The sequence below is a fragment of the Contarinia nasturtii genome, unplaced genomic scaffold (assembly GCF_009176525.2).
Source record: "Contarinia nasturtii isolate CC-2019 unplaced genomic scaffold, AAFC_CNas_1.1 Cnas_scaffold_1037, whole genome shotgun sequence".
In the NCBI taxonomy this organism is placed as follows: Eukaryota; Metazoa; Arthropoda; class Insecta; order Diptera; family Cecidomyiidae; genus Contarinia; species Contarinia nasturtii.
The window spans coordinates 179,889-206,458 of NW_022198383.1; the positions used below are offsets into that span (position 1 = coordinate 179,889).

General features: G+C 33.1%; 4 protein-coding genes across 7 annotated transcripts; 1 reads left to right on the forward strand and 3 right to left on the reverse strand.

The window, feature by feature from the left end:
• Positions 1 to 270: 270 nt before the first annotated feature.
• Positions 271 to 9,148, reverse strand: LOC116344029 (alpha-tocopherol transfer protein-like). 3 transcript variants are annotated; one of them, XM_031772393.1, is made up of 5 exons: positions 9,004 to 9,148; positions 1,848 to 2,026; positions 1,676 to 1,770; positions 1,353 to 1,506; positions 271 to 1,239 (listed from the first exon to the last, which is right to left on the reverse strand). In XM_031772393.1, exons 2-5 carry the CDS (start codon positions 2,017 to 2,019, stop codon positions 737 to 739), a joined length of 924 nt encoding a protein of 307 aa, XP_031628253.1. In that variant the 5' UTR covers positions 2,020 to 2,026; positions 9,004 to 9,148; the 3' UTR covers positions 271 to 736. The 3 variants fall into 3 exon arrangements, with proteins under 3 accessions (XP_031628253.1, XP_031628251.1, XP_031628252.1); XM_031772391.1 differs by lacking the exon at positions 9,004 to 9,148 and adding an exon at positions 5,930 to 6,119; XM_031772392.1 differs by lacking the exon at positions 9,004 to 9,148 and adding an exon at positions 3,806 to 4,055.
• Positions 9,149 to 10,212: 1,064 nt separating this feature from the next.
• Positions 10,213 to 13,497, reverse strand: LOC116344028 (heparin sulfate O-sulfotransferase). Its single transcript, XM_031772390.1, has 7 exons — positions 13,123 to 13,497; positions 12,803 to 13,038; positions 12,626 to 12,711; positions 11,560 to 11,698; positions 11,396 to 11,493; positions 11,188 to 11,310; positions 10,213 to 11,066 (listed from the first exon to the last, which is right to left on the reverse strand). The coding sequence occupies exons 1-7, from the start codon at positions 13,232 to 13,234 to the stop codon at positions 10,805 to 10,807; spliced, it is 1,056 nt and encodes a 351-aa protein (XP_031628250.1). The 5' UTR covers positions 13,235 to 13,497; the 3' UTR covers positions 10,213 to 10,804.
• Positions 13,498 to 13,811: 314 nt separating this feature from the next.
• On the forward strand, positions 13,812 to 16,501 carry LOC116344031 (E3 ubiquitin-protein ligase CHIP). The gene is made up of 5 exons (XM_031772394.1): positions 13,812 to 14,458; positions 14,749 to 14,947; positions 15,601 to 15,848; positions 15,931 to 15,987; positions 16,213 to 16,501. The coding sequence occupies exons 1-5, from the start codon at positions 14,339 to 14,341 to the stop codon at positions 16,453 to 16,455; spliced, it is 867 nt and encodes a 288-aa protein (XP_031628254.1). The 5' UTR covers positions 13,812 to 14,338; the 3' UTR covers positions 16,456 to 16,501.
• A 2,527-nt stretch (positions 16,502 to 19,028) lies between these two features.
• LOC116344149 lies at positions 19,029 to 25,119 on the reverse strand. 2 transcript variants are annotated; one of them, XM_031772575.1, is made up of 7 exons: positions 24,253 to 25,119; positions 23,144 to 23,354; positions 22,977 to 23,072; positions 20,023 to 20,194; positions 19,717 to 19,881; positions 19,487 to 19,649; positions 19,029 to 19,416 (listed from the first exon to the last, which is right to left on the reverse strand). In XM_031772575.1, exons 1-7 carry the CDS (start codon positions 24,995 to 24,997, stop codon positions 19,187 to 19,189), a joined length of 1,782 nt encoding a protein of 593 aa, XP_031628435.1. In that variant the 5' UTR covers positions 24,998 to 25,119; the 3' UTR covers positions 19,029 to 19,186. The 2 variants fall into 2 exon arrangements, with proteins under 2 accessions (XP_031628435.1, XP_031628433.1); XM_031772573.1 differs by having other exon boundaries at positions 19,029 to 19,425.
• Positions 25,120 to 26,570: the final 1,451 nt, after the last annotated feature.

The following is a 26,570-nucleotide window of genomic DNA, read 5'->3' on the forward strand; positions in this document are numbered from 1 at the left end:
ATTCTCCCAAATGAGAAACATGTAAAACAAATACACATTCTCATCTCTAAAGAGACACGTGCACACATAAAAATCACTGAGCCGTTTCAAGAACTTAATTCTAAATAAACATAAATGCGCACAAAACATCAAAAGAAATTCTACAAAATTATTTCACCATATGAAAACGTAAAACTAGAATTTCGGCAAAATGTGCGAACTTAAGATTGCTAGACATGTTTGTGTGTTGATTGCACAGCAAAACTTAAATGGAATAATTAGTTCTAGATGTTTTTTTTTGTTTTCTTTTCCTCATTCCGTTCAGCGCACAATATTCATATCGACTAAAATACTTAGTCATCGTTAGCAAAAATGACAATTATAAAATGAACTACGACAAACGAAAAAAAAATACAATGAAAACAAAAGAACCGCGCCAAAATGACACGGCTTCTTTTCTAGTTGGACAATTCTCTTTTGCACATTAAGTTAACTTTTATACATATGCTATATATTTTATTTTACTTATTTACAAAACGAAAGTGTGGGGCGTAGAACTGAAATAAAGAACCAAAAAAGTGTACAGAGTGAATTGTACGTATTTTGTGTGTTTGTGTTTGCTGGATTTCCGCTTCCGTTGCATTAAAATAGAAAGAAAGACCTAGTAATCCGTTTTGCCGTTGGGATATGATAATTGTAAATGTGTGTGTTTGTGTAACCTCTTAATTCAACCTTATTATATATTTGTCATATATTTTCATTTTTTGCCTTTGATTACTTTCTTCAAGCCATACGAATTAATGGCTTTATATTCACGATCGCACTGCTGCAACATTTCATACCATTGATCGCCATCGACACGCGGATATTCGGAATGACCACCATATGCGGCTGGTAAACACTTTGGTGACATGTGTTTGTGCAGCGATGCCAAATCCGAACCATGGAAATAGATGCGATTACGTAATTTTTCGCGTAAAAATGGTTTGAACAAGGCAAAGACAACTTGGAAGATTTTGGGCTGATTTACAATGTGAATTGCCTTTATTCGGAGTGGCACACTATCTTGTAGCCAATCCACAATACGCTTTGCAAAGGCAGGTGTGAATTGCCAAGTTTGTTGCAACGACAATCCATTCATGTCAAATATTACAACCGCCCCATGAACTTGAGTCTCCGGTTCGAGGGTTGCTGCTTCCAAAAAGATTACACATCCTTTGAACACTTCGTCCAGCGAAACTTCTTTGTGCTTCCAGCGCTCTGGAAATGAATCAAAAACAACCGAATTTATTCAATCGTATTTATTTTCATCGCAGCTTTTTATAACGATTGAATTCATTTTATCACATTTTCACAAGAAGAAAAATACTCACTTCCAAGTTCCAACAACAAGATTCGGCGGCCCAATTGATCACGATTTGGGAACACCACCAAAATATTATGTTTGAAAATATTCGCTTCACTTGATGGCATCAAATCTTCATAGACATCCTTATGCTTTTCCTTGAATTGATAATAGTTTCTTATCTAAAAGCGGGGGAAAAACAAATTAGCTATTCAGATTAAATAAACAAACAAAAAAAAAACATTCAAAATGTGAAAAAACAGAAGTATGTCAAAAAATCTGTTGAAGCTGATTTGATGAAAAGAAACTGGTTTTGATGATAATGAAATTTAAAAAAAATGCGATACGTACCAATTTCCTAGCGCTGTCTGGGTAAAATTTGCATGGGCGCAAAAATCGTACAATCCATTCGTCATTGTCGATTGGAATATACAAATCGGTGTCCTCTATTAAATTAAAAAACAAAAAACAATGAGTTTATCGAGAAAAAATGTGATTTTTAAATAACAATCGATCAACTTACGTTGCAATAGATTTCTCAATTCTTCAATTGCCTTTTCTTTGATTTCAGTTGTTTCGCGCAACTCTTTGATCGCAACTTCACGGCCGAATGGCGATAGCGCGTCCAAATCGAAGCGAAGATAATCGGTGTCTGACAATTTTATTGCCGGAAGATCAGATAAGTCGGACAACATATCGAATCTATGGAACAAAAGACAAATAAACATTATAATTAGTAAAACACACACAAAACTAGACAACTTTTCTTTTCAACGCATTAAAATTCGTAACCTATCGATTTTGTTTCAGACAATTAATCGAATTAGCAAAGTCATATTGTAAACAGCCAAAAATACGAAAGGTGGACGAAAATAACAGCATCAACAGCTTTTTTTGTTTCAGAATTTGTCTGATCGGCGCATACGCATTTACACTTTGTCGAGACTCTCAATTCAAAAGAATGCAAAATATGTTCGCACACAATCGCCGTCTGTTTGTAGCTCATTACAATAATAATAATAATAATGTTGTTTATTTTTGTATAATTTTATCGGCGATCGACGTAAAGCTCACAACAGACAGATAGTGACATGCACACGGATATGAATCACGTTCAGAAGGAAATCAGTTTCTCTTCGTTTCCGCTAAAAAATCGTTCGTATAGAACTTATTTATCGGTCGCAATTTATGCAAATGCGTTTGTCTATTTACACACATGTGCATGCAAGTGTATTTCAATATTGAAAATTCGAAAATGATATATATATTGCTCGTAAATGTATTTGCACTTGGCTAGAATCGTTCGATAGAGTGACACAAAGAAGGCTAATTCAATGTGAACCACTTTATATGCGTTTGATATGGGTATTGACTAATTAGTATATTGAACAACAACAACAACAGAAATATATATATATATTTATTGGTCCCTTGACATCATTCAACGGTCAAATTGTATTACATTGGGCTGAAATTATTCACACTTCGAAATTGGTCTTCGAATATATATTTTGACCATAAAAAGAGCACCAAATATGCCGGACAACATTTAACAACATGGGTGACCCGTGAATGAATCAAGAAGAATATAAATAGCAAATCAATGGAATCGTACACACAATGCAATAATATCTAAAATTGAACACGTTTTATTGCCTGCGTTTAAAGTTTTTATGTGCACTTGAAATGATATTTATAACAAAGACCATAGTGGGTTATATAAACAACGTCTTTTTTCCACATTTTGAATTCTTTTTAGAAAAAAATTAGTTTAAAATTCACAATTAACACAAAGTCGCCTCAAAAATAGATACAAATTGATATGGAAAAATATTCGATCAGCTTTATTCAATTGTTTATTCGTTCAACACGCGTGTCGAACTGACCGTTTTGCACAGAGATAGAAACAGCAAAAAACGACCCAATCGAACAAGCAAAGAAAGAAAAATTATTCCAAATTTTTCAGTTTTATTCGGAAATTATAATTTTAGTGGTATTTAATTACTCATTTGAATATTCAACGATATGATCGTGTGTTTGAAACGGAATGCATGACATGATCTATGGCAATAAAACAGCCAATTTGTGGCAATTTGTCTATTTGTTCAACTGTTTACTTGCAAAAAATGATATGTGTATGATTTTGGGCTCTTCCTAAGAAGACCATCAGATAAATGAATTGATCTTCGGACCCAATTGACCGAATGACAAATTTTCAAGAAATTCTTGAAAATCGGAAACTTGTAAATAACAAAACTTTGTTTAAATCAAATGCAATCTACCGGATTTGGCAAAAACCTTTGATTTTTACTACAAACTTCTTGTGATTGCAGCAAATCTACCATTCTTTCTTCACAATTCTCTTAAAAATGTCAAAAACTTATTGGTGTTGTCACAATTTATTTTTACTTTGTTTTAAATATATCGATGATGAAGAAGCAAACAAAATTAAAGAAAAAAAAAATTAATAAAGTTACAAACGTTTTGTGTGATATTCTGGAAACACGGTAGTTTTTAATTTACACAATTATATTTCTCTCACAAACAATAATTTTTTCTTTCTCCGTCTTCTTTCGTCTGTGTTTTGATGAAGAATGAAAGACCGCGTACGCTATCGAGTACAACAGTTCGTAATCATAACCCAAGCAATACTGATGATAAATGAATAGTTCATTGGTTTTATGAACGCCTCGGCTTTTTCGTTGCGGTCACTCAGAGTGAGTCGACGTTTATATTTTGCAATGTTTTCGATCTCACATCATATCATATTAGCGGTTGTGTGTTAATGCTACGGCTGCTGCCGTTGTGTGTGCAAACACAGTTGACGCAGATGTGTGTTGATTTATCGGTTTTATTTTACAACAAACACATACACTCAATGCATGTATTTTCGATATGGTCTTCGACGCCTGTTGAACGTACATTGCTGTGTAACAGATACGACTGTACAATTGTAGTTGTATGTGTGCACGTGTGTGTGTAGGTTTCATTCACTTGGACATTTGTTTGGGTTTCGATGTCTTCGTTTCGATTTTGTGTTTCGTCTTCAAACGAATGTATACCATTGGTACCACAGTCGAAACAAGAAAAAAAATACTCCATTCCAAATATTTATTGAATCATATGTGCTGTGAGCGCACACCGTTCGCAGAAGAACATTTTAGCTGATTAACAAGGTCAACAGCGGCAAATCGCCGTTAGATGAACATCTACCATATTCCAGATCTTTTTTTGTTTACCGGATTTTGCTTGCGAAACCACTGAATTTAAATCAAGTCATTTGGTTTGTTTAAAGGTTGAAATTGTAGGAAAAAAAAATCTTCATCAAGTTTAGATGAATATGAGAATAACAACAAGAAATTAAAAAAACACAAATACCTCGAATATATATGTAAACACTTTTCATAAATCTCGAATTTACTTAAAACGGATTTAACAATGTCAAGCAAATTAACGAATAACGAAAGTCAATTTTAATTTTTGTCCGTCATTTTACTTTATATATATGCATTCATAAGCACAATGCAACCCCCGTCTTTGCGTTAGATAATAAATCTCAATAATATTAACGATAATTATTATTCGTGACAAAACACTTGAGAGAGAAAAGAGAAAAACACTTGAAATGAAAATGTGTTTTTAATTAACTTTCCATTGACGGGCTAAAATGGTCGGGGTTAATGGAAAAAATCACATCAAGCGAGAAAAAAAAACTGTTCAGATTGCATGCAAAGGTCGTGTGTTTGTAATTTCCTCTGTGAATAGACTTGCATAAAGCCATTCAGAAAATTGGACTTGAGACCAAGCAGAAACGGCACGGTGCTCATGTCAAAAATTCTTCGATTTAAAGCGGCGAAATGTTTAATTTGTGTTATGGGCCGTTTTTTTCCGCTCATAGCATGAGTAATGCGTCAATAACTGAACGATTGTGGCATTGCACTTTACCACAGTCTTCTGTTCGAAAACAAAAGTATTGTGGAATTTATTGGATGTAATTTAATGCGAATTTTTTTTATTGTTTCACATTAATGTCGCATTGTGTGGTTACACCTGAATGTCACCGATCCAATGTTTTCTTTAAAAAACAATGGTAACCTTCAACTCGTTGACCAAAATCGGCGCACATTAAAAACATTGTGTGTTTCATCAGAATTTCGTTTGCAATGCGCTGTAATTCGAAAAAAATGACTGTTATTCGCACGAAATGCAGACAAACCACAATTTTAGAAGAGAATGTTCGATTTGGGTGTTTACTTTCAGCCGCGGACATGCGAAATAAACGTCACGTATTTTCAACGATTTAATGAGATTCTAACGCAACCGTATTGACGTCGGTCGAAACCAGTTCTATTTTGACGTCCATTTTTTTTTCGGCACTACAAGAGACACACCGAAAAAGAAATCCTCATCTAATACACCGGAATGGAACGTGTTCCCATCCGATCGACGTAATAACCGATCGATGCATATTACATTTTCGATAACATTTTCGAATGGATATTATAAAAAGTGTTAAATTTAGAATTCGAACAACAAAAAACCAGATATTTTTAATCTTTCGACTTTAAAATTCTTCACTCTTTCTTCGTTTTTATCTTCACTCACAATTGTTGTACATTAAAAATAGCATCGGTTTTTTTATCGGCACCAAAAGATTCCATGATGGATGAAAATAAAACTTAAATCCGATACACGCACGAACAAGAACACCCCGAGACACACGGTCTTTATTGATAATTGGATTGAAATAACTTAATGCGAGCACATTAATGTGGTAAATGCACATGACTCTTTGGTCAACCGACAATGTCGTATTTATAAAGTGGTCATGTACATATTTCAAGTGCAAAAGTGCGAAACATTTAGAACCAAACGGTTAAGGTGCATGAGTGTGTGTCTGTGTGTGTAATTCAACACCGAATAATTGAGCATGAAAAATCACAACGGTCATGACATTTTATGTCACATCAGCATAATGGCAACAGGCTGTTATGATTTCGAATGGAAATGTGTTTATATTACAAAAAAACCTCGAGCACATTTTAATCGCTTGGTGTTTTTGGTTCTTGAGTTAGGTTTGGTTACATTGTTTGTTTATATGCTAAAAAACAGCTTACATTTAATTGAAAACATCAAATTATCCGAAAACAAATTACGCTAGAGTTCATTCTAAAGATCAAAATCAACAATACACAGATACTTCATTCATCTATTTACCCATGAAGAGTGGTCGTAATCGCTACTTCGACCATGAAAGTGAGCGAAATACATTGTTGGCAAATTGTAGCTAAACAATCAATAAAGTTATCTAAATAAAAATCAAACCCATAATTACATAATTCTGATGTTATTTGTAACGCGAGCGGAATTTTCTAATTAGAATTTGTAGTTATTTGTTTTTCGTTCAATGATCCTCATAATTGCCGCTCGTTTGATAATTCAATTAAACACCTCCTCTCATTTCAAAAATTTCATTTTTTACAAAATATACATGTAGCATGTATCAAATTGATTTAGGAAGGGGAAATAACGCAAATAACAGAATAAAAAATCTAAGACAGAAAAAATGGTGTTGACCTTCGACATATCAAACGATCGTGCGATCACACAGATTTTGTAAGAGATTAATTCGATTTGCTAAACTCACAACTTCGACGTCATCAAATTTTAATATGGTATAGAAAACACCGGGTACACAAAAAAAATCGCACGCGAAACGATGTTTGTTTTGTAGGAAGCACTAAATATCACAGGAAAAGACAAAGAGAAAATTACGGCGAAGAACAAATCAAACTGTATGTGCTATGGAGAAATAGCAAACTTGTTTTCGTTCTCGATTTTTTCTATATCTTGTTCCGTGTCATTTTTAATTTTTTCCATAACGGGTGCTGATTTAGTATTATTATAAGTTGTGTGCATTTTTAATACACTTCAATTGGATATTTCGAAGGCTGATATAAATTAATCAGGAACAAAAAAACTAACGATATGAAGCGATAATGAATCTATTATCGATGGCTGCATTTATTTGGTTCCGATAATTTTTTGTATTTTTAGAGTTCTTTGCCATAGATAAGAACTTGATAGTTCTTTGAATCAGATCACTTCAATTTACAGTATGATCAAGTTTTTGTATAACATTGAACTTGACCATTTTCATTGGAATTTATTCGTAATTTTCCATTTAAATTGAAAAATGTTCATGCTCAAATTTTACAAATTTCATGTATACTTCGAAGATGTATGAAATAGGCACAAAAATCCAAGAACACTTTAATTCATCTCAATTCGAACTGGAGTGCAATGGTCCATAACAAACAATGTTAAGACTGAAGTTGTAATGAATCGCATAAAGTAAAAATCGTGAATGTATTTTACCTTGACATGTATGAATGTTTCAGTGGTTACAATTGTTTATGTTTATCGTTCAGATTAAACGAAGGTGCATCGACATTTAGATGGCCATTGACACGTCTTGCTTAGTCATAGCCGCAAAAGACGTGGTACACACGGAGATTCCGGTCGTGGAATTCTTGTTTTTAATCATGATGTGTAATTAGAATCGTTCACGATCTACGTCAATTCAATACTGTGTAATGTACGCTCATTATAAAAACGTTTCTAAGAAGAAGCGTTAAAGATAATTTGCCGATGGGGTCAGATTCTTTACGAGAATGTAAACCATTATGTAAATTTCCATAGACCAAAGTACTGTTTACAGTGTTTAATGATGATTTGAAAAAAAAATTACCCAAATTTTGTGTCAAAAATTGTTTACTTATCACAAGCCTTTCCAGTAGATGATATAAACATCAATGTTGTCTCATTTTTGGAATTTATAGTTATAATGACTGTTGTACATTCGATCTCTGACTCTCAAATTTTACAACAACGCCCCTTGACAAATGTGTACACGACCAGCAAAATTGATAACGTCACATTGATTAAGAAAAAAATATCAATTAAAATTAGTGACTGCAATTACCAAAATCGATAAGCGTGTCGAGATCTTTTTTTAGTTAAAAAATACTTCAATGAAAAAATCAACAAAACGATTGTAAACAAACTATTATCAGTGATGAGATTCTCACTTTAGAACTGATAAGAGCCAATTTTAAACGAAAGAACGCCCGTTCAAATTAATCATATATTGATATCGCATCGAAACTGATAAATAATTTTGAAAATTTTAAAATGAAACGTGAGTGCATGTCTCCGGAGAAAAAGAGAAGGAGAAAGAGAGATCGTTGAGCACATATTGAAGAACAGAGTATCGTGAATATGTTTATATAACTTGAAATGATGAAATGTGACTATAGTCATATAAACTGCAATTGAATACAGCAGCAGACTCGGCAGCACCACTGTATAATAAATCGGCTTTAAACAATTCACCATATGAAATGTTGCATTCTTGTTCCCATGTCAAGCGAATTCAATTGAGAAGCAACATGCAGATAGAGAGAGAGAGAGAGAGAGAATGCCTCCAGTAAATTTCCAAATACCACATATTGTGCAAAATGCAACATTTTCCGTTCAGTTTATGCTTGAAGATTGCACAACGGCAGTAAATTGCACATGGTTTTGGCTCACTATGTATCGTATGTGCGTCGCTATCACTTTTAATCGAGTGCAATTAGAAATACACTACACGCAAACCAATTGAATAAAATACTCACTGTGTGTGTGTGTGGACTGTATGCGGCCGTAAAATGAACGAATTGATGTATGTATAAATGTGAATGAAAGCGAAGCAAATAAAAAATAAAATGAAGACAAGAATAAAACTCGTACGATTGTGCCTACTGCGTTTGGTGGTTCGATTAAAACTGTATCAATCAACATAAAATGTTGGACTATTGGCTGCGTACGTTAATTCAAGTTCTACGGGTCGTGGTTTGTGCCTCTATCTCACTTGGTCTACGCACATGCAATATCGCTTTTCAAATATTATATATCAAACAAGTTCAAATAAAATTTGCACTTTTTCTATTTCGTTTCCCCCATTTTTGTCAATACTTTGTGATACTTTTTCTGCGCTACATTGTATATAATATATTTTTTTTAACAATTTAAAGAACGTTTTACAATTTGCAACATTTTCGTGTACAATTAGGTGCATCTCTAATAGATTTAATTATAATTCAGCGGAATTAATCAAAATTGCGGTTTATTTTTAGATTTAATTACTGATTGTGTTTAGGTAGTTTTTTTGTGTGTTTCATTTCACGCGATACAAAACCTCCCACTTAATCGTTATCAAACTACGAAAATGTCGGTAATTGATGATTTCTTTCTTCTAAATTGCCTGTTTATGCACACAATTACATTAAATTGCTTTTCTCGCAACATTATTTTTGTTTTCTTACATGTATACGAAGTTCGAGTGATTTTTGTTTCGGTTCTGATGTTAAAACCGGTTTTTTGAAGAAGCAACCAAATACGGTGAGATCAATTAACAGCCAATAGTTACGCAGAATAAATTGTGATGACCAATCTTTTGTGATATTTGCGCTTTCTATTAATGGCGGGCGTTTCATTCATTCTTGAACCATTGAACCAAACTGCGAATTCAGACAAATAAACAACGTATATGTTAAGTCTACTTAGAATAACAAAGGAATAAATGCAAACACAATAATATTGACACGCAGTTTGGAACACGTCATATTTGTAAATAACGAAATAAATTGATGTAAATGCACTCAATAACAATGTTAATAATAATACTTACACGTGTTAACGATTAACATACAAGCAATTTGACGTGAACTTCAGATTTTGTTCTCAAAACTGTTAAACAGATAATGCAGCTGAAAATTTCAGGCTGAAATAAAGAGAAAAAACGTTTGACGTGGGAAATTTCGAATAGTAAAAATGCGATATCATTTGTGAATAATAAAATGTCTTTATTTTCCACTTAATCAAAGATTCACTGGTGACTATAAAATTTTGACCATAATTGTGAGTCTGTTATTCTTACCACCTACCGTAGAGAGCGCGATTTTAATCGAATGGAGAACATAAAAAAAGTGTGATGTGGATGTTGATTTCGTACAAAAATTAATTGAGTTGCTTTTGATTTCGTTTCTAGAAAATAGGTCTTTTTTTAGTGGAAATACAAAAAACGTTAACCTGATAAAGTGGCCATTTTGATTGACATTAATTTGCCGTCTAATTAGGAAAATATTCTTAATATTAATTTCAGGTAGTCTAATATCAAGTGTGTGTGTGCAGTCGACAAACAAGAGTCGATATCAATTAATTATCTAAGCATTTTGTGGCCGCTACATACCATTTTGTCGAGTATTAATAATTCCGTAAATTAAATTTAATAATCTCTGGTCACCAATTCTGGTTGAATGGCAAACTACTTTATCAATAACTTTCATGTGTCTATATATCTCCGTTAAATGTCATTTATCGCTTTTAGTGCATATATAAGACGTAAAATGAGATCGACGTTGTTGTTGTTTTGTCTTATGTTTTCGGTCGAATTTTTTCGTAAAAGAATTGTTGATTTTGTGGCAAACTTTGACCCTGTACTTTTATCTTATTTTGCAATTTATAATTAAAGTGAAATTGTTGCAGTGCAAATTCATAGAAATCATGTTCCATTCGCCACACATCGGTTTTCTTTATTTCGGCTATTGTCTCCGGGCTCGGATCGATTTTTGATGTCGTCTGACGCAAATGTGACTTACTTGAGTTCAGATATTGATTCATTGATCCTTTAAATATTCTGTAAAATTTAATTGGATTTTGATTACTTTTTTAAATGAATTTTTAATTAATTCGAACATTCTTAGTGGAATATTCATTTGTTTACGTCATGATTTATTGGGTAATAAAATTTAATATACCTTGGCAACGATAATTCTAATAGATATATGAAATCTTCCATTTCCTCTGTTACACCAACTAAAAAGTAATGATTCACTAGATTATACTTGGCTTGTTCTAACGCCCACTGGCTACCGGGTCGCCTGTCAAATTCAAAAAAACATTATGTTTATATTTCAAATCGAATCAAATAAAAAATGAATGTACTCCAAAGAACTTAATACAAACCAGCATTCAGCCGCATGGCCACAAAAGAACGGCACTTGCAACCACATATATTTTATATCGCAATCCGGTTGTTTCCGCTTTATACATTCATCCAATGTCTAAATAAAACATTTAAAGTAGGTCAATAATTGCAAAATTTCCACGGTTTTTTCCATCAAATTTACCATTTTATCTCCTGCTTTTCTTCGCACCAAATTCGGTCGATAATTGTCTCCGTATCGCAAGAAATAGTAATAGGACACTAAACGATCTATTGGTCTTCTTATCAGATTTATATAAATTGGTTTTTGTGGAATTTGAAATCTGAAAATAAAAATGGGTAAAAATATTTAAAAAGAAAAATCATTTGAAAAGACAGTGAAGAGGGTAAGTAAACAGGATGAACAAACGAGTGATATAATAAAATTAAGATTTTATCGGTTTTGCCAAGACAAACTATAGACAAGTAAATATGAGTGCTATCATCACAAATTCAAATAATCTCGAAGGTTTTTTCTCATTTTATTGTCATTACAATCAAGAATCATATTCATTTCTAAGAAGATAATGATGAATGTAAACTTTCCGCCCTTGTCACATTTCATGCGAATTGATGCTATTTTGTAACCGGTTTGCGAATTTCCTGTGAAATTCTTCGAAATGAATTAAATTCACGTTCACTTTGTTTTCATATTTGATTTCATTGCACATAAAACCCATATATCATGGTACAAAATCCAAAGACATCGTAAATGGTCGTTTTGAAATCTAGACCGTTTGAATTAAATATAAAGAACTAACATGACGTTGTAAAAGCGTTTAAGTGTGTTTGCTGTAAATCTTAAACTTTTAGTTTAGCTAACAATGGCACATTGGTAACAATGGCCAATGAAAATAGATGGATGGATGTTTATTTACTTTTCGCAATGTAAACAAGTAAACAAAATGCAATTGCAACCAAATGGGTATGTTGAACTTGAAGTTCAAAACACATAGAGAATGATGGATGCTTTGAAATCATATTAAAACATTATTTATTTTGTGCAAATATTTTGAAATTGAGTGCAATGTAATTCTATTTTGTTATTGAAAACTTTCCATAAATACATAACGACCTAAGAGTCATTTCAATGTAATTTTCTTCGTAAAAGTGTCGTATAAAAATCAATTTTCTCGTTGACATTAAAAAATTTCCATAAAATACTACCAGAAATCACTGTACATTGTTTTGATTCAACACTGATTACTCACTTTGAAAAGTCGAGGTATGCCATATGGCCGTGATACAGCGCTGGTTTCATTTCATTCCAAGCACTTATGTTCCGAGCAAAGCTAATCTGTAAAAATGTACAATTATTCAATGAAAATTGCATAAACATTTAATTATGTCATCGTGATTATCGTGTGTCTATTTCGATTGTTGCTTACTTGGTTATTAAGTGATAGGACATGCATGTTTGCGGTGATATTAATATGCAGTACATAAAAATGGTTTTTTCTGCATAAATCATAGGCCAAATTGACGAAGCTGGTGGAGCCCGTTTTTGGTACGCGATTATAGATAACAATTAAATTATCATCAAATGAGTTAGTAATGTCGTGTGCATTGTGCGATTTGAGTGCATCTGCTTCTGCGTAGTTGTATGCCGCATTCTCTGTTGTTTCTATTTGAATACGTCCATCAAATATTAGTCGAATAATATGATTTACTGGTGCACATTGATTGATTTGTCAAATTCAATACTTACTCGCTTCCCAATAAAATCGTTCCATTCGAATGAAGTAGGACCAAACGCATAGCAATGAAAAGGCACCACTAGCTGCACAAAACACTAGCAACATCTTCCTTCTGGAAACCATTTTTTTACACTTCGATTTTCACATTAAAATTGCTTATTTTTTCCCGTATGATATGATTAACGATTGAATTGTATACTCTGAATATTATCTCTCTTATTGACTTTTGGACTACATTTTATAATGGCACAAACTCAATCTGCCGAGATAGGAAGTAAGTGCAGCAGCGAGAAAAAAAAAAACACAACTCAAAGCAAAATGTTGCAAACAAAAACAATGATTGAATAACTGCGATGGTATTTTTGTATGCATGCTCGGGTATGGCATGTCATACAACAAACTGTCAATGCTTTCATTCCATTGGAATAAAAAAAAACGTCAAAACAAACGCAAACTAATCCGATGACTGTTTGGCATGCTGTGTGAAACGGGTGGAAATATTTAAATTTTACGTTTGCATTTTTCATTCAAATGGCACGAAATGCAGTCGTTTCATTTAAAATATTTAATTATAAGAGAGAAAACGATGTTTCAAATGAAAATTGTATTTTCAATTAATACCGCTACACATTCCGTGCACATCGGGCACCACTACAAATGAACTGAGCCAATAAACTTCAAACCTAAAAAAACATTTTGCTTTCAATTTCACAATAAATATTCGACATTGAGTTTTGCAGAAGCTCTTCGTCCGAAACACAAATTTTTTTTGTGTCCATTTCATTTCGAGAAGCAATTTTAATCAATTTAAATAAATATCAAGACATAATTCTTCGAATTCAGTAGAGAAGAAGCACTACGTCTAAGATGGACTATTGATTTGAGCAAATACAATTTGAGTTGTGAGTCACGGTGTGTTTATTGTAAAAAGTGTTTTTCTATCGAAAAAAAAAACACACAGTCATATAGCAATTTGATAAAGACAATAACGAAGAAAGAGAATAAGAAGAAGAAGAAGTAGATCAACAAAGCGGGAGTTCATATACGATTTTTTTTTATTTTCGGTTCGGATTGGTGTGTGTTAGTGAGTGGAAAGTGAAGCTGTCAAAAAAAAGTAGTACGGTTTTGAGTCGCAGTAAATAGCACTAAACACGAACAAGGCATTTTTTTGTGGGCACGAGCTGAAAAGCTAAAATTCAATTACATTGATTATAAATTTTGTGTGAAATGAGCAAACATATGTATTCGACGGCGAATTTGAGTGACGTTGAGCTGAAAGACCAGGGCAATCGATTATTTTCTTCACGAAAATTTGACGATGCAATCAGCTGTTACACCAAAGCAATCGTAAGTTTATTCATGCTCATTTTTTTTGGCTGACACAATGCATTTATTTTGCGAAACATTTATTATTGTAATGTGTTGTTATTGGCGTCAATGTGTAGCGAATTCATAGACTAACAAGATTGTGAGCACGTAAAGTGATTTTGTGTACTATGATATACGTAATTAGATTATGAATGTTTTTCGGTTTTGTCGACTACTTCAAAGTCACTATTTTTGTCTGCAATAAATTATTATTAATATTCGTTCACACCATTGTAATGAGTTTATTGATTTTTTTTTGCATTGTATAGATAAAGAATCCCACAAATGCAACGTACTTCACAAACCGAGCATTATGCTACTTAAAACTAAAGCGATGGGAACAATCATGCCAGGACTGTCGTCGAGCATTGGACATGGATCAGAATTTGGTGAAGGGACACTTTTTCTTGGGTCAAAGCCTATTAGAATTAGAATACTACGATGAAGCAATCAAACACTTACAAAGAGGTACATGACAACAAAAAAACTATGCATCATTTGAAACAAATTGAATTTGGAATATTTGAAACAATGAAATCTGTTTGCACTGTTGGATTGAGTGGGATTCATCGTTTTGAAAAAAATCTCATTTGAAAAGAACGCTAAAATGTTAGATGTACACACCAGCTGAATTATCTTAATTCTCTCTTTTCATCGATTTTTTAAAAATTGCGAATCAAAATATGCTAGATAACAGCTACTGCCACCGTTCTCAATTGATGACTGTCCGTTATACACGACAATGTAAACATCGTTACATCTATCGATTTTACTCTATAGCATAAGTTGAAGTCGAATATTCCACGGATTTTAAACTGAATTCCATCTTATTCATTAAAATGGATGGATAAATAAAACACAATCATGTACAATTTGCAACGATTGGCAAGTCATTAAATGAAAATTCTTGAGTTTTATGCCGATAATTTATGGACGTTGTGGTGATAAATGTTTATCGTTTTTTCCACAACAAAAAATTATTGGATGTTTACATTTTAACGCACATTCACCAACTGATACAACTGGCAAACGCATTTTGTGCACAACTATGCCATATTTTTACCGTTTCAATTGGATGAATCTTGAATTTGAACATGACGATTTAATGTCTTTTATTTCAGCCTGTGATTTGGCAAAGGAACAAAAGCGAAACTTTGGCGATGACATTGCATTGCAGTTGAGGGCAGCCCGAAAAAAACGTTGGAATATCCAAGAAGAGCGTCGAATATGCCAAGAAATCCAATTGCAAACGTATTTGAATAAGTTAATTCAAGAGGATATGGAAAATCGATTGGCCAAACTCAAAACAGATGATACAAAGAACGAAGAGGTTATCAAAACAGAGTCCAGTCAAATCGAACAAGAATGTGTACGGAACTGTTTTCTTTTTTTGTAGTAAATTCTCATTTGAATTTTCTCTATTAATATAAAACGTACAATTTCAATTTTAGGAGAATAATATGACTGAAGTGAACAATATGTTTGCGAAAATCGATGATCGTCGTCGAGTAAGTAGAATTATTTTAGAAATTTGTTTGTTGATACCCGCCATACGTATCAGTTCTTATTTTAGAACATATGAGTCATCAATCTAAATGATATTCGAGTCATCACCGCCTATTTTTGGCGCCCACTCTGATACGCATTTTATGATATCAACACATTTCAAATCGAAAAATTATTCACTTTGATTAACTTTGTTTCAAATTCCTGTTTTGGTTCGCTCTTTGCAGAAACGTGACGTACCGGACTATCTATGCGGCAAAATTAGTTTTGAAATTCTGGCCGATCCGGTGATTACGCCCAGTGGCATAACATATGAACGAAAAGATATTGAGGAGCATCTACAGCGCGTTGGTCACTTTGATCCGGTGACCCGGGTAAAATTAACACAAGATCAATTGATACCCAACTTCAGTATGAAGGAAGTGGTCGACGCCTTTTTATCTGAAAACGAATGGGCCCATGACTACTAGAAATATGGTATTTTGTAAAGATGATTAAAAAAAAGAAATAAAAAAATGAAATCAATAGGATATAAAAATGATCAGGCTCCCCAATGCTCAGTGATTGACATAGGTACCTAATTTTGAACAAATGTAATAAGGTTTTTTTTTCATAGACTTCAAAAGTCATATCTCATTTCCACTATTGTATATTTGCGTACAGTGAAAAACATTTCAAAACTAGAACTGTATTAAAGCACTTTTACAACACCATCAAATTTAACTAAAACACACCGGTGTACCATTTCAGTCACAAACTTTTCTCTCAAACTTTTTGTTGTTATCCACATCGATTTAGTGCCGAAATAGTGATGATGAACCGCGATCACTGTTAATTTGTTCAATTCAAATGAAAGACCGCAGGTGTGGCGGTTAGGAAAGGTTAGTTAGTCGAAAGATTTGTTAATTATTGCCGACAAATTAACGTTGTTCATCAAACATACCCGAGATAAAATAGACGTTTTCAATCTATTTACATGATAAAGGGAGCTGAAGTTTATTTTTTTAAAATGATAATTCGTAATTCAATAAAACCTACACAAAATTTGATTGATTGTTTAAGAACTTAAACATTATTTAATGGAGAAATAAATCAAGTAAATGTGAAATATTCTTTGTTTTCATTCTTTTTTCATTCACTCCCTTTTTTGTTGTCGATGCAGGTGAAACAGGATAAAAAAGACGTGGCGATAAATCAAGAAGAACAATGCACTTGTTGCAAAAAACCAAATTTTATTTTTAAAAAAATGATTTCGAATAAGTTAGATGACTATAGATTAGAATCTCACGTGAAACAAACATTATATTTTAATATTTATATATCGAACTAAAATTCTATGACTACAAGTTTTACATAATTTTTATGAAGATCATTGCGAGTTGTCATTCATCAGACTTTATATCTGGTACAAAAGGTAAGATTTTCAATCAAAATACAATTCACAAACCCTTGTGGAAAATTACTGACTGACTAGTCAGTTAACTAATTTGGGACGTTTTTGGCTAAAACCAACTGAGATTAAAGTTGTTTTAAGTTGATTTGGATGATTTCCTAGTAGAGAAAAATAAAACTTGATTCAACTTCAATCTCAGTTGACTATAGACAAAAACGTCCCAAATTAGTCATCTGTTTAAAATGAGATACATAAACGACTAAAGTCGACTGGGTAGACGACTTCAGTTAACAAAATTCAATTTCAGTCGATTTCTAACTAGTCAGTCAGTCACTTTTTGCCACACGGGATCGTATTCAGTGAATGAAAAAACAAGTATTAATGAATTAATCTGTTTGCAAGTATTTTGAAATATATTCACTTCCCTCCTGCACGAATGATTTATTGCTTTGTATCATATTTTCCATGACATTCGCTTAAAATAACATGACTTTTTTTCGGTAAGAACAGCGTTCATTCATTATTCGCTTATTGTTCTGCAAACATATGTTTGTTTAATTGCATAATTGCTGCTATTCAGAGGAATTTCGTTGGCGTTCAAATGCTGCAGTAGTCAAATACGTTTGCGTGGCACGATATTTCAACATGTTTTTTACATCTAATTGTAGGAGACATAAAAACGCAATTTTTGCTTTTAAAGAATTTACCGAATACCTTTGGTTTTGTGAACAATCTTTCAATTTTCAAAGAATGTCTGTTTTTCTCGAAATAGCTATTTCGGAAGCAATAATTTTTTTCGTTGGAATTTTTGTGTAATTTTTTCAACGATGAACATTTTTATTTTTCATCATAGATTATATCATCGTCGTGCGGCGATAATAAGCGCATAATGTTTACTTTCAAAATAATATTAATCATCAAGCCCAATATATTTCATTTATTTCAAAGGGCTAATTTTTACTGTTTCATTATTTACCGTTTTCTTTTTCTTTAAGTAACTCGAGTTTGGTCGTACGATTATTGAATTTAATAACAAGGTATTTGGTTTGCGCATTAGATTCGTTGCGTCATGTGCATGAGATAGGCGCATACACACGCCTGCTGAAAAGCATATTAAAAGAATGTAATCGTAAAGTGCGCACGTGATGATTGTTTAGTCATCGAGGTTCAATCCATTAGTTGCTTTAAAAATGCTTTTAACGATTGGATTGAGCTCGCATGAGTCCAAACACCTCGGATAATTGCGCACTTATCATCACTTGAGCTTATAGCTATTGTCAATCAACCGCAATGAAGAATTGGCCAACTCAAAATACTATTAAAAAAAACCATTTATCCCCCATTTTTCTGAAATATAATTTCTATCTTTCTCCATCTCTGTCTCTCTTTGAGCATAATAGATCTGTTGTTGGGATGCTTCCCATCGTTAAAAAAAAATATTCAATTAAAAAAGGTCATAAATCGTTTATCATTTTAAAATATCATAAAAGACGGCAAAAATGTTTTTGCATCTCGTAAATATACTTTCAAACGCTTAACATGAGCATTCCTTCAATTGTCAATTACCATCGTAAATATTTAAAGTAATATACATGCGAATGAATTTACAACGATCATAAATCGTAATAAAAAAAACACATTTGACCGCTGGTGATCTTGCACGCTGACGACAAGCGCATATTTTCACATAATTATGCACATTAAAACGCACTCACTTCTGACAATGAACAATATTTCGTATTATTAAATAATTTCCTGAATAATTTAAAATCTATGATCGAAAACAAAAAAAAAATTGGTTATGAATTTTAAGTCATTATATTGCTTCCTGGTGTGATGAAATAGTTTAGATTAAATTCATCCCCGAATAGACCGTCGTCGTCGGTATCCGTCGTTGTATTCATATTGATGCCCAATTCAATTGGTTCCATATCACTCGATGCAAAATATTCACTGCAAAAATCATTGTTATTATTGCGTGATGAACGCAAACCACACTCGTGTACAATTTGATCTTTCGGCACCGGATTCAGATAGTCTGGGAAATCTAATATTATACGATTTTATTCAAATTTTTAAAATATAGATCTTTTTAATGCCGTACATACCGAGTATTGTTTGATCTTGGAAATTGAATGTGTTCGAATTGACTACTTGCACCTCAACCGTTCGCTTGACACCATTCAGTATTTCTCCGGCGCTCTTTTTCAGTTCGTCTTCACGACTGTGACTATCGTTGGCATGCATTGTCTTATGGTATTGAGCGTCAACCTTCACGACAGAAAAAACCATTAAATTAGCTAATTGAATATAATAGATCTTTTTTCTTGTGACTCACCTTTCCTCCCGGCGATTTGGATCTCTCCAATATTGACGTTAAACTGGCAACTGCAACTAAAGTCTCATCTTGGGATGATGGTGTTTGTGGCACTTCATTGTTTGGTTCTTCCGTGTGTCCAAAAGTTTTTTCCATTTTGAAGAATAATTCCAGTCTTTGTTTTTTCTACAAAATGTTGATACAATTAATTACTTGAGACCAAGGATAAACAAAGACATGTCACAACACGACCAAATTTATCTACGTAACATGTCAAAATAAAATGAATATTAAGAGAATTAACGTAATTAATTGATATACACTCACATGTTCCCATGCCAGTAAATTTGCTTCAGAATCTCTTGTTGATATGATCCATAAATGGCCGGCCCCTTGCGGCGCTTTATTACCTTTACGAAAATGCGGATTAATCGACAAATTATGCCTGACGGAATTTTTCCATCGGTCATCATTTGATTTATAAAATGGAAACCGATCTCTGGAAAGAAAGAGAAAATATTGGTACATTTCATGAGAAACGTAAACATAAAATATTATAAGACGTCATCATACGATGTGCAAAAAGAAAATGATTATGTAAACAAAAAAAACCGAATTATACTAAAATAGGTGGAACTTTTGGTATGGATATTGACGCAAAATATAATACAATAACGCGACAACACATATAAATGTAGAAATGTGGGATTGGTTTCAGTGAGGTGGTGACCAAACGGATCTGTATTTGCCATGCGCGTAAATAAATCATAATTCAAATTGGAAAGCAAACTATTCACATTAATAAAGAAATAAAATGGCGTATCGAATTCATCGCAGGAGACACAAACTTTTTTCTTTTGAGTTTGGAATTGTTGGCATGTAATTTGGATTTAAGTTTTTAAAATGTTTTGAATTTATATGCGTTGACAAATGACAATTAACATTGAAAAAGAACGAAAAACAAAGAAATCATTGAGCTTATAAATAACATCTCTTTCAGTTTTTAGATGTTCGTCGAGCTTGAATGATTCCAATTCGAATTTGGATAATGAATTTAATGTCCATCTGTACAAAAAAAACGTTTTGAAACGCAAATTGCTGGCTAATTTTCATTGCACACGATAAAGGGGACACCGCACGATAATAATTGTATGTTTTGATCGAAAAACCTGATGAAATTATTGCTCAATGCCAATAAAAAACCACCCTTATATCATGCTAATCACTCAGGGTCATAAATGCACAGCGATAAACGCCAATAAATGTTAATTTTTGATCACCGTATATACGTTTTTTGTTTCGAACAATTTTTTTGTATTCGATCGTTATCCCTTCGGATAGCATGTCATTCATGAAATGGATATAATAATTTTCTGATCATCGAGAGAAAAAAAAGCGAATTGTTCACATTACCGTGACCGTTTATTGAGGGAGCAATTTGCCACGTGACAGCATTTTGATATGTTTAAATGCACCTTTTACACGGTTCGCTGCATCGCTGCGTGCTACATAAAAAGGCGTGTGTGTGAACTTTTTGAACCTGTACCAGAACCGAATTTTGAATATGAACGAGGTTGTAAAATGCCGAAAGGCTCGAGATCGAGAAAATTATACGAAAATGGAATGGTTTGAACGAAAAATTGAGAGAATGAACTATATTTTCAATATTACTTTAGGTAAAATTGTACCTCTTACTTATTACCATTACGATTGGTTTCATATTGAATACATCGTATTCGAAGTCGAGGCGATTAAAATAAAAAGTAGAGTTTTAAAATTCAAATATGGCAAAAAAAAGAGAATCGAAATAAAATGAGTGCAATTCCTTGAATTAGAAACGGCTTTGAAGCAAAAAACACCTGAGAATCAAATCAAATAAATTGATTTTCTATGGGACTGAATTCGTGTTCGCGACATTTGTATAAATCATCATCGGTTGAAGCGATTTGGTTGGGCTGAATGCATTTCGACACGGTGAACACCGAAGAAGAAAAAAAAATGTTAAAGGGGTCGAATAGATAGACAAACACAGGAAGTAGTTATTGTTAATAATTTTCCATTTAGACTACGATGTCTTCCATTGAATTATATTTTGTCAAATTCACCTGTGACTGACTGAAGTCATAAATAACAACAGTAATCATATAATAGTCATAATTATATGACGTCTTTCATTGATCCCGATTCCATAGACTCACATTCATCGTGGAACAAGTGAAAATACGAATCGCCGAAAAAAATTGAAGCTTTTATGTATTCGTTTGTATGGAATTAAGTCAAAGTTATTTAAACACGCCATGCAACTATAATCGAGAAAAATCAAGAAATCGTAATGAGCGTATTTAAAATGCTCAATGTTGTGTGCACACAAATTGTCGCTTTTCAAATCGTTCCATTCGTCATAAATATATGTGTATATAGATATGTGTTTTGAATTACACACGATTTGATGAGCCGTTCGCGTCAAATCGAATGCGATACGATTGCCATTACAGGATTTGCATTAAAGCGCGAAGCGAGGACGTGTGCGTGCATACATAACATCTAGACGTTTCGCTAGACATTCAATTTTCTTTTGATGCGAAATAAAAAAAAATATAACGAGGAAGGACAGAGATAGCTGGCGCGAGTGTAGTATTGAAGGTAGAGCACCACGATAGAAGCCAGCCACTCAGCTCACGAATATGAACATTTCAAAATAAAAAAAAGATGGAGAGAAGTTTATGAATTTTCTGTCGAATGAAGGAAAATTTATATACATATGATAAATGAACCGTGTTTCCCGAGCACCGTTCCCATTCGTGACTGGTACCGGTGCTATCGATTTTTGATTTCGCTTTTGCCATTGGTCTGTGGTTATTTTCTATGTAGATTTCTTTTTTTCTTTCTTCGTTCCTTCATCGTTTCGGATACTCTGCATTACAAAATTCGACGCAATACAATTTGTATACGCGGTTGGATTTTTGTTTTTCATAGAAAATGCGGAGGATTTTTTTTCGGGTTGTATATTTACTTTATCTTGCAAATTGACTGTGGAATATTATAATACACAATGGACTTTTCGAAATTATTATTCCCAATTCCAAATGCTTTTTCTTCACAATTTGTCATGGCTGTTTATTCACAATTTGGCATAATGTATGTTCATTTATACTCCATGCCATCATGCTCAAACGCATTATAACTTACTCGTGTTTTAAATGACAATGAAGCGAAGAAAAAAAACAGCTTATAGATTTGAGTAAATGTCGCTTTTTGTTAAATTGAAATGAAATACTCACGATATCCAATTGTAAATTCCTGATACAGTTAATTCGCCTTTGTCTTCCAGAGCGTATTCAATCAGTTCGGTATATGTAAATGGTGGCTTTTTTGGTCTAAAACGAAAAACGTAAAAATTCATTGCCATTCGAAGAGAATAGTTTGAAAACTTTTTTTTTTTACTTACAAATTAGCGGGATTTTCGACGACGACGTTCGAATCAGAGTTGGGCGTTTGATCGAATTCAGATGAGGTGGCTTCTTGAATTAGTTTGTCAACCTGTAATCCAGTTTCAGTACGTGATCGATTCACTTCCGGCGAAAGATGAGGCAATTCATTCAATTTGTAATTATATAACCACGATAGATTTTTGTCTTCCGAATCATCGTGGATGGCCGCTATTCAAATAAAATCCAATGTTTTATAAAACAGCTTATCACATATATTTTTCTTCTTCTTTCAAATTTTTTTTTTGATGAGAAACGAATTTTTTTTTTATCAAGAATTTTCTTCACATTTTTGTTTCTTTTTCTATCGTTTCTATTCTTTTCGAATTTATTTACAGTTTCATTGCTTTTCAAACGAAAAAATGTCACCGTCTTTTCATATTTAAATTTAAAAAGAGAAAAACCATTATCTATATTATGTAAATTCGAGAAATATATTTGATCTCTTTGAAATAGTCCGTCACTCGACGTTGAGAAGTTGGCACTTTTCACTGTCTGTTGGCTGACTGATCGAAGTTCTCAAACAAAAATGCCAGCTAAAACCTTGAACACATGGTAACTAAGAAGCAAGATTTTTCAATAATAATTCGAAATGCAATAACAATAACGAAAAATAAAACCAACTAAAATAGCTTCACAGCAAAGTAGAAAGTTTTTTTTTTTAAAAGAGAGAGAATGATCCTGTTACCATGTTAACGTTAAAACAAACTTTTTAACCTAATAATAACAAAGGAAGTTCGAACGTCTCATATTGGGAGGAGAACATGGTGTTTGTTTATAAAAATAATTGAATGAGCTGAATGAGTGGAATTCTTTTTTTATTATGGCTTAATACTCCGGCAAAACTAACGGTTGTTTGTTTCTTCTAAAATTGTATGCATCGATTTCGAAATGTTTTTAAGATTGAAACGTTGATCAAAGACAAGTATAATCAAGGTATGATCGATTACAAGTCTATCTCATTGACCAATTATCGTTTCATTTGTTTATCTGATTGAAAAATCCAATCAAATTTTGTATCTAGCTTCCATCAAAATTCCACGCAATCTATGTCAGAATTACTACTTACGTAAATTGGTTGTGGATGTTTCGTGTTGTCCGTTGTCTGGTTCCGGATAAACATTTTGTACGATTTCATATTCGGTGATGTTGTGTATGTGATTATTCGATAATTGTTCGGTCATTTGAAGATTATGCTGTGATTCACTGTGTACAATTCGTTGCGGATGATGAAGTTGATGATGTGGATGCTGTACATGAATGGATGATACATTCTGTTCGTTGTGCTGTTGTGACAATTGTCCATTCAAATGATTGAGATTAACTGTAGTCGTTGTGTTGCCGTTGGTGGTTTCATGATAGTAGAAATTTCTTTGATCTAGATCTAAAATATCGGCATTGCTCCAATTCGGTTCGAAATTTATGTAATTCGTTTCAGTGGCGACCGGCGCTTGAATGCTTGTTAACAAATCATCTTCGTATAATATATTCACATATTCGATATTTTCACTGATTTCCATTGTGTTGAGCATTTGTGTCGATGGTTGGTGTTGTTGTTGTTGATTGCAATTCACTGAACCATCATCATTCGTATCGTTTCGTTGTTCTTGGTCATTCGATGGCGTTGAAATGATGTACTGTTGATTTGATTGAAAATTATCGTAATTGTATGTGGTCATCGTTTTCTTAGCAATGACACCTTTATCGCTGGTCAAATAATTGGCATACGAATTTGCGTCTTCGTACGGCCACTTTCGTTTTTGTGCCTCATGATGATGACCATTAAATTCAGCAGAACTGTCTTGATTTTTCATGCTTTCAATTTTGTCACAAATTCACTTAACAATTATTTCCAGTCTCAAATCGTCGTCGTTTTTTTTCTTCTTCGAAAACACAGACGTTTTATTCAATTTGAAAACACACAATTCGTTCTCGAAACGATCGCGTAGTATAAACTATTCAATTTGAAATGGGTAAACAAAATTTTCCATCAAATGAAAACTTCATGCTTAAGTTCATTTCCGCGAACTATCTGCTCCAACAAATCGTTTACGACTCAATGTCATGAAATAAAAACTCTGACTGAAAACATTGTTGCCGTTTGATTTCGATATGGGAATTGTGAATGTGCATATCCTTCTGACTTCGAATAGTTTTTTTTTCTTTTTCTTCTTCGTTTTGCTGTTACCGTTTTGGCCTGAATGTGTGTACATGCAATAATCCTGAACGTGCACGAAACGACAATGTGTGTGAGTGAATTTTTTTCTCGTCTCTCTCTCTCTCACTTTAGTTGTTTTTGTCTACAAATACAAATAAAAGTTCATTCATCGTTCAATTTCGTTTTGTAAAATAGAAAAAAAAGAAGAAGAATGTATGCATAAAGCATTCGACCGCGTTGACGAATGCGCCAAAGCATTTCTCCACCTATTCATGCGGAAAATGTACAGAACGAAATTATAAATATGCGTTGTATTTCCATCGCGCGTCTACCACATTTTCACATGGATTGACAATGAATTGCTTGAGCCTACCTAGAACCACCATAAGCCAATATATACACAATACACACCGTTTGATAGGTATTTAAATGAAATGTATTTAAATGTGTACCGTGACGACGATTTTTACAAATTGCTTTTCTTCTGTCTTTCTTTCTCCCGCACTCCTTCATCACATATCCATCATTCGATTGGTTTCGGTCGATGGCAATATCACCTTTCTAACATGTATATATATGCTTTAATTCTTTAAATGGTTTCGAAGTTTTGATGGAAAATTAGAAAATAAAGCATGACTATTGGCTTGGCAGGTGTCATATCAAAACATTTGCCATGCAAACAATCCCCCTTCATTCATTGCACGGTACATTTGTGTACATACTCGATTCGGGTGCCCCATTCACTTGTGAGCGCCGCTCACATTTGATTCGTTTACATATTTAATCATTTGTATAATTTTATTAATTGATATATTTACATTTACAATGATGTTTATGGTTGGTTTTTTTTATTTGCTTATGGTTTATGCCTGTTTATTTAACAAAAGCAGGAGACGACCGTTTTGTTTCTTTTTTGCTATTGCAGACCTACATTCTATTTGATGGAATGAATTTTATAATGTGCCACTGCATGACGCTTCAATATGGTTCGACGAAGTGTCTTCATACAGAAATGTCAATATTTCTTTGAATGAAGCAAACATTTCCATTTTCGTGTGCTTCTTTTTCTTGTTGCACTTTTTCATGAATTGTCTCATCAAAGAATGACGCAGTAGTCGAGCGTTCTTTTCTTTTTTAACTTCTTCAATCTAGATCGATTGCGCGATCAATTGCCGTGCGCGTACATCTTCCGCAATGCAATAAACAAGTCGATAAATTCTTGTGAATTG